Genomic DNA, 12,847 nt, shown 5'->3' with positions numbered 1-12,847 from the left:
CAAGGTGAGAGCGGAAAAGTTTAAGGGAAATGTGCGTGGAAAGTTCTTTACACACAGGGTGGTGGGTGCCTGGAACATGTTGCCAGCGGAGGTGGTACAGGCGGGCACGATAGCATCATTTAAGATGTATCTAGACAGATACATGAATGGGCAGGGAGCAGAGGCATACAGATCCTTGGAAAATCGGCGACAGGTTTAGATAGAGGATCTGGATCGGTGCAGGCTTGGGGGGCCGGAGGGCCTGTTCCTGTACTGTAATCTTCTTTGTTCTTTGTTCTTTGACGTGCCATTAAAAGAGGGTGTGACTGTGAGATAAAATAAGCATGGTAAGAAGGGAAGTACTGGAGGGACTGATCTCCTCAAACCTCCTGCGGGTTTCGGTGAATTGATTACTAAGCTGTTCCAGAAAGCAAGGGAGGGAACAGCAGATGCTCTGAGGATAATTTTCAAATCATCTGATGAGGTACCAGATAGGTGTAATGAGTAGATCAAATAATTGTAGGCTAGTCTGTCTGACCTTGGTAGTTGCAAAATTGATGGAACAGATATTAAAAGATAGGGACAAAAACAGAAATTGCTGGAAAGGTTAACATTTCAGACCGAGTGACCTTCCACAGTTCTTCAGAGTTGAGTTTTTCCAGCAACACCGCTTGTTGTAAAAACCCATCTGGTTCATTAATGCCCTTTAGGGAAGGGCATCAACTGTCCTTCCCCAAAAGATCTGCAGATGCTCCAAACCAAATTAAAAACAGAAATTGCTGGCAAAGCTCAGCAGTTCTGGCAGCATCTGTGGAGACAAATTAGAGTTAATGTTTCGGGTCCAGTGACCCTTCCTCAGAATCTCCTCATTGGATCCGAAACATCAGAGTTAATGTTTCGGATCCAATGAGGAGATTCTGAGGAAGGGTCACTGGACCCGAAACTTTTAACTCTAATTTCTCTCCACAGATGCTGCCAAACCTGTTGAGCTTTTCCAGCAATTTCTATTTCGGTGTCTGATTTACAGCATCTGCAGTTTTTTTGGTTTTTAATGAAAGGCAGGATTAACTGTTACTTAGAACGGCACCAATAGACTAGGGATAGTCAGTGTGGTTTTGTTAAGGGAAGGCCACAGTTACACAGAACTTAACTGAATTTTTTGAGGAAGTAAGGGGGGAACTGATGAAGGCAATCAATTGCAGATTCATGGAATTGTTAGTACAAAAGAAGGTCATTTGGTCCATCATCCCTGCGCTGGTTCTATCACCCTCTGCCATCTCCTACTTTTTCTCCCATATCCCTGTACACATTTCTATCCAAATAATCACCCAATGCCCCTCTTGACGACCTCAACTGAACCTGCCTCTACCATATTACCAGGCAGTGTATTCCACACTCCAACTACTTGCTGAGCAAAAAAATATTTTTCCCACATTACCCTTGCTCCATTTGCTCATCACTTTAAATCTATGCCCTCTCGTTCTTTTTCTTATCAGAATCCTGGAATTCCCTCCCTCAGGTCACAATGGACGACAACAGCTAGACTGCAGTCATTCAAGAAGGCAGCACATTGTCTCCTGCTCAAGGACAGCTACAGAAGTTGACCTGGCCAACATCACCCATATCGCCAACTGAAGTTATGATGGTGCCTACGTGGAATTTGCTAAAGGCATTTGACAAGGCGCCAGATGCCTGATAAATCAGAATAATTGAAAGCCATGGGACACAAAGGAGCACAGCAAGTTAAATCCAAAATTGGCTCAGTGACAGCCATCAAAGGGTAATGGTCAACAGATTTTTTGCAAATGGGAAGTGCTTTGTAGTGATGCTTCACAGGGCTCATTGTTGTTTCAGTTATGTGTTAATGATCTGAACTGAAATGTGGGTGGCATGATTGAGAAATTTACAATCAACATAAAATTTGACCCATCCAACCACTGTCATCCTTGTACCAAAGAAAAACCAGGCAACACGCCCTAATGACTCCTGCCCAGTGGCTCTGACATCCATAATTACGAAGTGCTTTGAAAGCTTAGTAATGACATACATCAACTCCAGCTTCCTAGACTGCCTTGATCCACTACAGTTCGCCCACCGTCACAACAGGTCCACAGCAGGCACCATCTCCTTGGCCCTAAACGCATCCCTGGAACGCCTGGGTAATAAGGACACCTATGTCAGGCTCCTATTTATCGACTTTAGCTCTACCTTCAACACCATTATTCCAACATAACTCATCTCCAAAGTCTGAGACCTAGGATTCTGATTCCCCGCTCTGCAACTGGATCCTTGATTTCCCGACTGGCAGGCCACAATCAGTAAGGACAGGGGGCAACACCTCCTCCACCATAGTCCTCAACACCGCTGCCCCCCAAGGCCTGCGTACTCAGCTCGTTATTATACTTACTATACTTATATACTCACAACTGTGTGGCCAGATTTAGCTCTAAACCCATTTACAAATTTGCTGATGACACCATCGCAGTGGGTCGAATTTCAAACAATAACAAGACAGAGCAGAGGAAAGAGAAAGTGAGCTTAGTGGCATGATGTGAAGACAACAATCTCCCCCTCAATGTCAGCAAAGTGACGGAGCTGGTCATTTACTTCAGGAAGCAGAGTGGAGGACACACCCTTGTCTGCATCAACAGTGCCAAGGTGGAGGTGGTCAAGAGCTTCAAGTTCCTGGAGTAAGTATCACCAACAATTCTGTTCTAGTCCATCACATCGATGCTATCGTCAAAAATGCTATGTGGGCCGGCATCGTGGCTCAGTGGTTAGCTCTGCTGCATCACAGTGCCAGGGACCTGGGTTTGATTCCATCCTCAGGAGACTGTTTGAGTACAGCTTGCATATTCTCCTCCCGTCTGTGTGAGTTTCCTCCGGGTGCTCCAGTTTCCTCCCACAGTCCAAAGTTGTGCAGGTTAGGTGGATTGGCCATGCCAAATTGCCCACAGTGTCCAGGGACATGCAGGTGACATGAGTTAGGCATGGGAAATGCAGGGTCATAGGGTGGGAGGTGGGTCTGGGTGGGATGCTCCTTCAGATGATGGGTGTGGACTTGATGGGCCAAATGGCCTGTTTCCACACTGTAGCAATTCCATGAAGAAAACACAAAGATGCCTCTACCTCCTCGGGGGCTACGGAAATTTGTCATGTCCACAAGGATGCACCATAGAAAGCATCCGACCCAGACACAGCACGGCTTGCAAGGGCAACCGCTCTGCCCTCAACTTCAAGAAGTTACAGAGTTGTGAACATGGCCCCTTCCATTGACTACATCTACACTTCCCATTGCCTTGGGAAAGCAGCCAACATCATAATAGATCCCTGTATACTCTGTTCCACCCCATCCATTGAGCAGAAGATACCAAAGTTTGAAAACACACACCTACATGTTCAAGAGCAGCTTCTTCCCCGCTTTCATCAGATGTACAAACGGACCTTTCATATGTTACAGTTGATCCTTCTCTGCACCTTCTCTGTCGATGTCATGCTGTATCTTACATCCTGTTCTGTTACCTCGATGTACTTATGTAAGGTATGATTTGTCTGGTTATCGTGCAATACAATACTTTTCTTTGTATCTCAGTACATACAACAATAATAAATCAAATCAAATGTAATTGTTAGTGAAGAGAAATGGCTGTTGACTGCAGGAAGATATAAATTGAGTGGGTGGGGAAGTGGCAAATGGAATTCAATCCAGAGAAGTGCGAGATGATGCATTTGGGGAGGGCAAACAATGCAAAGGAACACATAATGAACTGGAGGGTACCGAGAGAAGTAGGGAAAATGAGAGGCATTGCGGTGCACATTCACAAGTCCTGAAGGTGGCAGAACAACTAGGCAAGGTGGTAAGGAAGGCAATTGGGGATGCTTTCCTTCATTGTGAGGTACTGAAATGAAAGCCAGAGGTGTAATGCTGGAAGTATACAAGATGCTGGTTAGGCCACAGCTGTGTGTACTGTTCTAGTCACCATATTACAGGAAAGACGTAATTGTCCTGGAGGGAATTACAGACAAGATTTACATGAATGCAGCGAAGCTTGAAAATTGCTGTAATGAGGAAAGATTTGATAGGCTGGGTTTGTTTCTCTTCGAACAGGAGAGGTTGATGGTGATTGAACTGAGGTGAGGAGAATAATGAGGGGTTTAGATAGAGTGGATAGAGAAGATCCTGGATCATTAGGATCTTTTCTGAGGCAGAGGTGACCTGTTCAAGAGGGATGGATTGCACCTGAACTGGAGGGGAACCAATATCCTGGGGGGCAGATTCGTTAGTACTGCAAGGGAGGGTTTGAACTAGATTGGTGAGGTGGGATGGCGGGATGTGGTGGGATCCTCAACTGCAGGGAGACAAGTGCAATGCTGGAAGGAGATTCAGTAATCAGAAATAGCAAGCTGAACAGCCAGGTCAGGCTGGAACAGGACAGGGAATGAGGAATGCCTGTTGGATTAAATTGGATCTATTTCATGCAAGAGGCTGACAGGTAAGGCTGATGAACTCAGGGCGTGGATAGCACAGAGGTCTGGGATATTATGGCCATCACAGAAACATGGCTTATGGAGGGACAGGACTGGCAGCTTAATGTGCCAGGGTACAGGTGTTTTAGGCAGGACAGAGATGGAGGAAAGAGGGGAGGGGGAGTTGCATTTTTGATTAAGGGGAGTATCACAGCAGTAGTCAGAGTTCAAGTAAGTGAGGGATCGTCCAGTGAGGTTTTGTGGCTGGAGCTAAGAAATAAGAAGGGAATGGGGACATTATTGGAATAATACTATAGGCCCCCAAACAGTTGACGGAAATTAGAGGAACAAATATGCAGAGAGTTTGGGAAGACTTGCAGGAGAAATAGGGTTGTCATGGTGGAGGATTTTCATTTTCTTGACATAGACTGGAACTGCCATAGCGTTAAAGGCTTAGCTGAGGTGGAATTTGTTGAATGTGTTCAGGAAAGTTTCTTCAAGCAGTATATAGAGTGTCTTACTCAGGGAGGGGCAAAACTCAACCCACTCTTGGGAAATAGGGCAGGACAGGTGACTGAGGTGGTAGGGAGGGAGCATTTTGGGATCAGTGACCATCATTCTATTAATTCTAAAATAGTTATGGAGAAGGACAAAATTGATCTACAGGTTCAAGTTCTAAATTGGTGCAAGGCAAATTTTGATGGAATTAGACAGGAGCTTGCAGGGGTTGAATGGAGTAGTTTGTTTCCAAGCAAAGGGACCTGTGTCAAGTGGGAGGCCTTTAAAAGTGTGATAGCTAGAGTTCAAGGTCGATATGTTCCTGTGAGGGTGAAGGGCAAGGTTGGCAGGAGTAGGGAACCCTGGATGACAAGAGATATTGAGGCTTTGACCAGAAAAGAGGAGGCATGGCTCAGGTTCAGGCAGCTGGGATCAAGGCAATCCCTGGAGGTATATAGAGGATACAGGATTTTACTGAAGAAGGAAATCAGGCGGGCGCAAAGGTGGCATGAGATAGCTTTGTCTGAGAAGATTAGAGTGAATTCAAAGAGATTCTTTCAGTATGTTAAAGGGAAAGAAAACTAGTGAGACAATAGGATCCCCTCAAGGACCAACGTGGACATGTATGTGTGGAACTGCAGGAGATGGATGAGATCTTCAATAAATATTTCTCCTCTGTATTTACCATGGGGAAAGACATGAAGTCATGGGAACTTGGGGAAATTAGTGGCAATATCTTGGGGACATTCCACATCACAGTAGAGGTGTTGGGCATATTAGAATGTATGAAGGTGAATAAATCTCCTGGTCCTGACCAGATATATCCAAGAACCCTGCAAGACCCTAGAGAATAAATTGCGGGGGTCCTGGCTAACATATTTGCATCAGCATTAGCCAAAGGTGAGGTCCCGGAAGACTGGAGGGTAACGAATGTTGTGCCCTTACTCAAGAAGGGCTGCCAAGAAAAGCCTGGCAATTATAGACCAGTAAGCTTATTTCTGTGGTAGGTAGATTCTGAGGGATAAGACATACAAGCATTTGGAAAGACAGGGTTTGATTAGGAGTAGTCAGCATGGCTCTGAGTGTAGGAGATCCTGCCTAACAAATTTGTTAGAGTTCTTCGATGAAGTAGCCAGTCAGGTTGATGAGGGCAGGGTGTTACACATAGTCTAAATGGATTTCAGTAAGGCCTTTGATAAGGTTCCACATGGTAGGTTGCTCTGGAAAGTTAGATCACATGGTATCCAGGGAGAGCTGGCAAATTGGATACACAGTTGGTTTGATGGTAGGAAGGAGAGGGTAACAATGGAAGGACACTTGTCTGACTGGAGGCCTGAGGCTAGAGATGTGCCTCAGGGGTCAGATCTGGGCCCATTGCTGTTTGTTATCTTTGTCACGATTTAGATCAGAATGTACAAGGCATGATTAGGAAGTTTGCAGATTTCATTAACATAGGTGGTATCGTGGACAGTGAGAAAGGTTATCAGAAATTGTAGCAGGAATTGCAGCTGGGGAGGCCGAGAAGTGGCAAATGGAGTTTAATATAGATAAGTGTGAGGTGTTGCATTTTGGAAAGGCAGGAGTTTCATAGCGAACGGTGGGACCTTTAGGAATGTAGTGGAACAGGGAGACTGTTCAGGTGCACGGTTCTCTGAAAATGGAGTCACGGCTAGGCAGGGCAATGAAGAAGTCTTTTGCCACATTGGCCTTCATCAGTCAGGACACTGTGTATGGAATTTGGGAAGTTATGTTGCATCAGGATGTTGTTGAGGCTGCACTTGGAGTATTGTGTTCAGTTTTGGACACCTTGCTATAGGAAGGATGTTGTTAAACTGGAAAGAGGGCAGAAGAAATTTACAAGGATGTTGCCAGGACTCAAGGGACTGAGTTATAGGGAGAGGTTGGACAAGCTAGGACACTTTTCCTGAGAGCAGAGGAGACTGAGGGGGATCTTATAGAAGTGTATAAGATCATGAGAGGCATGGATAGGGTGAATGCACTCAGTCTTTTTCCCAAAGTTGGGGAATTGCGGACTAGAGGGCATCAGTTTAAGGTAAGAGGGGAACCTGAGGGGCAGCTTTTTTACACAGAAGGTGGTAGGCATATGGAATGAGCTGCCAGAGAAAGTGGTTCAGGCAGGTACATTAACAACATTTAAAAGGCATTTGGACAAATACATGGATAGGAAAGGTTTAGAAGGATATGGGCCAAGTGCAGTGAAATGGGGTTAGCACGGATGGACATGTTGGTCAGCATGGATCAGTTTGGGCTGAAGGGCCTGTCTCCGTGCTGTAGGACTCCATAACTCTGATCTGCTTCCCCTCCTGGAGAAGTCAAATACCAGGCCACTCAGATTTCAGATGGCTGGTAGAAAGATTAGAGGAGACAGAGGAAAAACTTGGTGGATATCTGAAATTTATTGCCAAGTTTGGTGGTTTCCTGAACATGTTTAAAGGGAACCTGGATCTGGCCCCAAAACACTGTAAACTGCAAGGCTGCAGAGCAGCTGCTAAAAAGGGAGGCAATGGGTAAGTGGTGTTATCACTTGATATTAATCCAGCCAGTCAAGTAATAAATTGGGGAAATAAAAACTGAAAGAACTGTGGATGCTGTAAATCAGGAACAAAAACAAAGTTGCTGGAAAAGCTCAGCAGGTCTGGCAGCATCTGTGAAGGCACAAACAGAGTGAATGTTTTGGGTCCAGTGACCCTCCCTCTGACCTGAAACATTAACTCTGTTTTCTCCTTCACAAATGCTGCCAGACCTGCTGAGCTTTTCCAGCAACTTCTGTTTTTGTTCCTAATAACCTGGGGATCTGGGTTCAAATCCTGCAATGGCAGATGGTGGCATTTGGATTCAACTTTTTAAAAAAGACTCATGCTGACTATGAGACTGTTGACAATTGTCAGGGAAAGCCTGTCAGAAATACACCACCTCCCACCCACCTTCCTGCAAAAATGCCATCCCCTATTCCCAATTCCTTTGCCTCCGCCGCATCTGCTCCCAGGATGAGACATTCCACTCCCGCACATTCCAGATGTCCTCGTTCTTCAAGGGCCGCAACCTCCCACACGCAGTGGTCGAGAACGCCCTCGACTGTGTCTCCCGCATTTCCCGCACCTCATCCCTCACACCCCGCCCTCACAATAACCGCCTAAAGAGAATCTCCCTCATCCTCACATTCCACCCCACCAATCTCCGGACACAACGCATCATCCTCCGACATTTCCAACATCTACAATCTGACTCCACCACTAAAGACATTTTTCCATCCCCACCCTTGTCTGCCTTCCGGAGAGACCACTCTCTCCATGACCCCCTTGTCCGCTCCACACTCCCCTCCAACCCTACCACACCCGGCACCTTCCCCTGCAACCGCAGGAAGTGCTACACTTGCCCCCACACCTCCTCCCTCACTCCCATCCCAGGCCCCAAGATGACCTTCCACATTAAGCAGATGTTCACCTGCACATCTGCCAATGTGGTAAAATGCATCCACTGTACCTAGTGTGGCTTCCTCTACATTGGGGAAACCAAGCGGAGGCTTGGGGACTGCTTTGCAGAACACCTCCGCTCGGTTTGCAAAAAACAACTGCACCTCCAAGTCGCAAACCATTTCCACTCCCCCTCCCATTCCTCAGATGACATGTCCATCATGGGCGTCCTGCAGTGCCACAATGATGCCACCTGTAGGTTGCAGGAACAGCAACTCATATTCCGCTTGGGAACCCTGCAGCCCAATGGTATCAATGTGGATTTCACCACCTTCCCCTCCCCTCCCCTCCCCCCACTGCATCCCAAAACCAGCCCAGCTCGTCCCCACTTCCCTAACCTGTTCTTCCTCTTGCCTATCCTCTCCACCCACCTCAAGCCACATCCCCAATTCCCACCTACTAACCTCATCCTGCCCCCTTGACCTGTCCATCCTCCCAGGACTGACCTATCCCCTCCCCACCTCCCCACCTACACTCTTCGCTCCACCTATCTGCTCCTCCATCCATCTTCAGTCTGCCTCCCCCTCTCTCCTTATTTATTTTAGAATCTCCCCCCCCCCCATCCCCCTTTTCTGATGAAGGGTCTAGGCCAAAACAACAGCTTTTGTGCTCCTAAGATGCTGCTTGGCCTGCTGAGTTCTTCCAGCCCCGCATTTTGTTATCCTAGTCAGGAAAAGCCCATCTAGCTCACTAATGCTCTGTCGGGGTAGGAAATCCTCCATTTTTAGCCAGCCTGGTCAATGCTGTGACTCTAGACCTGGTGCAATGTGGCTGACTCCTAACTGTTCTCAGGGCAATTAGGGATGGGCAATAAACGCTGGCGTGGGCAGTAATGCCCCCATCCTGTGAATGAATAAAAAAAGTTTGATTTAAATTGGGCGGTCAGTTTATTCAGAGGCTACATGGCTGTAACTTTTCGATGATTCTGATCTTTCCCTATTGAAAAAAACACAGCATGCTTGCTCATTTGCACTTTTAAGTTTTAACAGCGTTTGAAAAAAAAAACTGCCTTACTTCTTCCCAATTGTTAATGGTTTTGGGGAGATTATCTGTCTGTTGGTGTGCAGGATCCGAAACACTCTGTCAGTGCTCGCCCTGCCTTGTGTGAGAGCTCCTGACGCTGAGAGCTGCAGAAACCACTTCACGGGCAATAGGGATTCGTAACAATCCTGTTTAAAGAGGAGAAACTTCAAGCGAGAAAGTGCGGAGAGAGAAAGGAAGCCGCAGGCGTGCTCAGCAAAAATCGAGTGGCATTGGTCAGGAGGAGTGAATTGGGAGGATGAAGGTGCAGAATCTCTCTGTGCTGGTGATCACAACTGTCTCCCTACGGCTGGTTGCAGCCGATCGCTGCCCCAGCGTGTGTGAGTGCTCAGAGTGGAATATTTTCCAGATAACCTGTAAATTCATCGATCACATCCCGCCCTTTCCCCAGAACACCGAGAAAATGTGAGTACCTCGCGGGTCCCTTTTGAAACAACGTTCTTTAATCCGCATTTGAGAGTTAGTGTGGCCGAGACAGGGTCAGCCTTGCTCCTTCGGTCTGTTCCCCCTCCCCACAGTTTACCTGCTGCCTTGGGATTTGACTGGACAGCAGTAATGGATACGAACCTCGTCAAATTGGTGTGCCTGTGTGTGTGTGTGTGAGAGAGAGATCTGGAAGGGTTTGGTGAAACGGATGGAATGCATTCTGCCAGTTAACCCCCATTTCTGTACTAAATTCTGCTCCTGGCTGTTTTGCACTGGAGTGACGCTCGGTTTGAATCCACAGGTCAGATCCTAAGGGAAAGGCAGTCTGTGAAGATAGACATTGAACCATCCATAGGAACACGAGCACTTTACAAACCTTAACTCCACATCACTGTGTGTAGCTGCAGGCGTTTGGTTACCAGTGTGCTCAGAGATCCCTTACATTAGCCCGGGCTAACTTCCTCTTCCTAGACGCTGCTGGGATTTTCCAGCAATTTCTGATCTTGTTCCACTGAAATTAGACAAAAACCCAAAAACCCAAAAGGGTTGGGTTTTTTGGCGGTTATACAAAACTAAGAAATTTCTGGAGAAACTCAGCATCTGTGGACAGGAAGCAGAATTAATATTTCGGGTCCACTGACCCTTCTTCAGTCTTCAGACTTATGTTTTTCTAGCAATTTCTGTTTTGTTTCTGATTTCCAGCATCTGCAGTTTTTTTTTCTAATTTCAATGGATATTTTCTCAACCATGTTCTCAAAATCAGCACTGCATTAACTGAGAGTTGGATCTCCAGGCAGGTTTGTTAGAACATAAAAACATAAGAAATAGGAGCAGGAGTAGGCCATCTGACCCATTGAGCCTGCTCCACCATTCAGATCATGGCTGACCTTTCCATGGACTCAGCTCCACTTACCCTCCCGCTCACCACATTCCTTTACTGTTCAAAAATCTATCTTTGACTTAAAAATACTCATTGAGGTAGCGTCAGCTGCTTCACTGGGATTTCCGCAGACTCACGACCCTTTGGGTGAAGAAGCTCTTCTTCAAAGAGCAGCTTCTCCCAGGAATCAGAGTGAGCTAGCATTCAGGCATGTGCCAAAGGCTGGAACCTTTCTGCCAAATTTATTGGAGAATGTTGCTGTTGCTGGGTGGGCCTGCATTTATTGCCCATCCCTCCTGAAGGTGATGGTGAGCTGCCTTCTTGAACAGATGCAGCGCATGTACAGTGATAATGAGAACCGCAGATGCTGGAGAATCCAAGATAACAAAGTGTGAAGCTGGATGAACACAGCAGGCCAAGCAGCATCTTAGGAGCACAAAAGCTGACATTTCGGGCCTAGACCCTTCATCAGAGAGGGGGATGGGGAGAGGGTTCTGGAATAAATAGGGAGAGAGGGGGAGGCGGACCGAAGATGGAGAGAGCTTTCCTGCATCTCTGATGCTGCCTGGCCTGCGGTATTCCTCCAGCTCCCCAATGTGTTATCTTTAGCATAATATTCCTGTTTTTGTACTGGGTTCTCCATTTCTTTTGATTCCATTTCTTTTGCTATTATAGATTTCCAGGTCCTCTGTCACTGTATATTGTTTAGAACTGTGCCACTAAGTCTAAATCTGCCTGCCCCCGTTCCTTCTTTGTATTAAATTCCATTTGGACTTGTGTCCACAAACAGCCAGTCAAATTTTGTCCTGTGGCAATTGATTCGTATAAATCTGTTTGCTATTCTACCAAGTTTGATATTATCAGCAAATTTTGAAATGTTACTTTTTAGTCAGTATCGAAATCGATTGTATATATCAAAAAAGCAGTGCTCCTACATTGACCCTTGAGGAGCAAGACTTACCATACTTCAGTCTGAAAAACAAGCATAATCCACAACACACTTTCTTGATACCCGTAAAGACAGTGTCCACAGTATTCCCTTCAGCAAAAAAAATCAGTTAGATTAGTCCTACAGTCGTAAAGTCTTACAGCATGGATACAGAGCCTTTGGTCCAACCAGTCCACACCGAGCATGTTCCCAAACTAAACTAGTCCCACCTGCCTGCATTTAGCCCATATTCCTCCAAACCTTTCCTACTCATGTACTTATCCAAATGACCTTTAAACATTGTAACTGTACCTGCATCCATCGCTTCCTCTGGCAGCCCATTCCACACACGAACCACTGGCTGTGTAAAAGCGTTGCCCCTCATAGCCTTTTTAAATCTCTCTCCTCTGACTTTAAAAACATGCCCCCTAGTTTTGAAATACCTAACCTTAGTGCAAAGACCATTGTTATTCACCTCATCTATGCCCCTCATGATTTTATAATCCCCTGTAAGGTCATCCCTCCACCTCCTGTGCTCCAGTAAAAAAGTCCCAGTCAATCCGAGATAACAAAGTGTGAAGCTGGATGAACACAGCAGGCCAAGCAGCATCTCAGGAGCACAAAGGCTGATGTTTCGCGCCTCGAAGGGCTTAGGACTGAAACGTCAGCTTTTGTGCTCCTGAGATGCTGCTTGGCCTGCTGTGTTCATCCAGCTTCACACTTTGTAATCTTGGATTCTCCAGCATCTGCAGTTCCCATTATTTCTTCCCAGCCAATCCAGCCTGTTTTTCTAACTCAAACCCTCCATTCCTGGCAACATCCTGGTAAATCTTTTCTGATCCCTCTCCATGAAATAAGATCCTTCATAGCAGGATGACCAGAACTGTGCATAGTACTCCAAAGAGGCATCACCAATCATCCTGTGCAATGCTAACACTGCCATCCCAACTCCTATTCTCAAAGTTCTGAGCAATGAAGGCTAAATACCTTCTGAACCACTGTGTCCACATGTGATGCAAATTTCAATGAATTATGAACCTGACTCCAAGGTCTCCCTGCTCTACGACAGTACCCAGATCAAACACAAAGACAGAAATTCCTGGAGAAATTCTAGCAGTGTGAGTGGAGATTAAG

General features: G+C 46.3%; 1 protein-coding gene across 1 annotated transcript in view; it reads left to right on the top strand.

Moving 5' to 3' along the window:
- The first annotated feature begins 9,717 nt into the window (after positions 1–9,717).
- The window catches only part of tshr (thyroid stimulating hormone receptor), an 85,462-nt gene continuing 82,332 nt past the window's right edge, over positions 9,718–12,847 (top strand). The window contains exon 1 of the mRNA XM_048536985.2: positions 9,718–9,884. Within this exon, the coding sequence (XP_048392942.1) occupies positions 9,718–9,884 (167 nt within the window). The remainder of the gene's footprint in view (positions 9,885–12,847) is intronic.

Source organism: Stegostoma tigrinum, chromosome 10 (genome assembly GCF_030684315.1).
Source record: "Stegostoma tigrinum isolate sSteTig4 chromosome 10, sSteTig4.hap1, whole genome shotgun sequence".
Lineage (NCBI taxonomy): Eukaryota > Metazoa > Chordata > Chondrichthyes > Orectolobiformes > Stegostomatidae > Stegostoma > Stegostoma tigrinum.
Note: the sequence above shows the minus strand (reverse complement) of the source record. Positions and strands in the feature narration are given on the sequence as shown.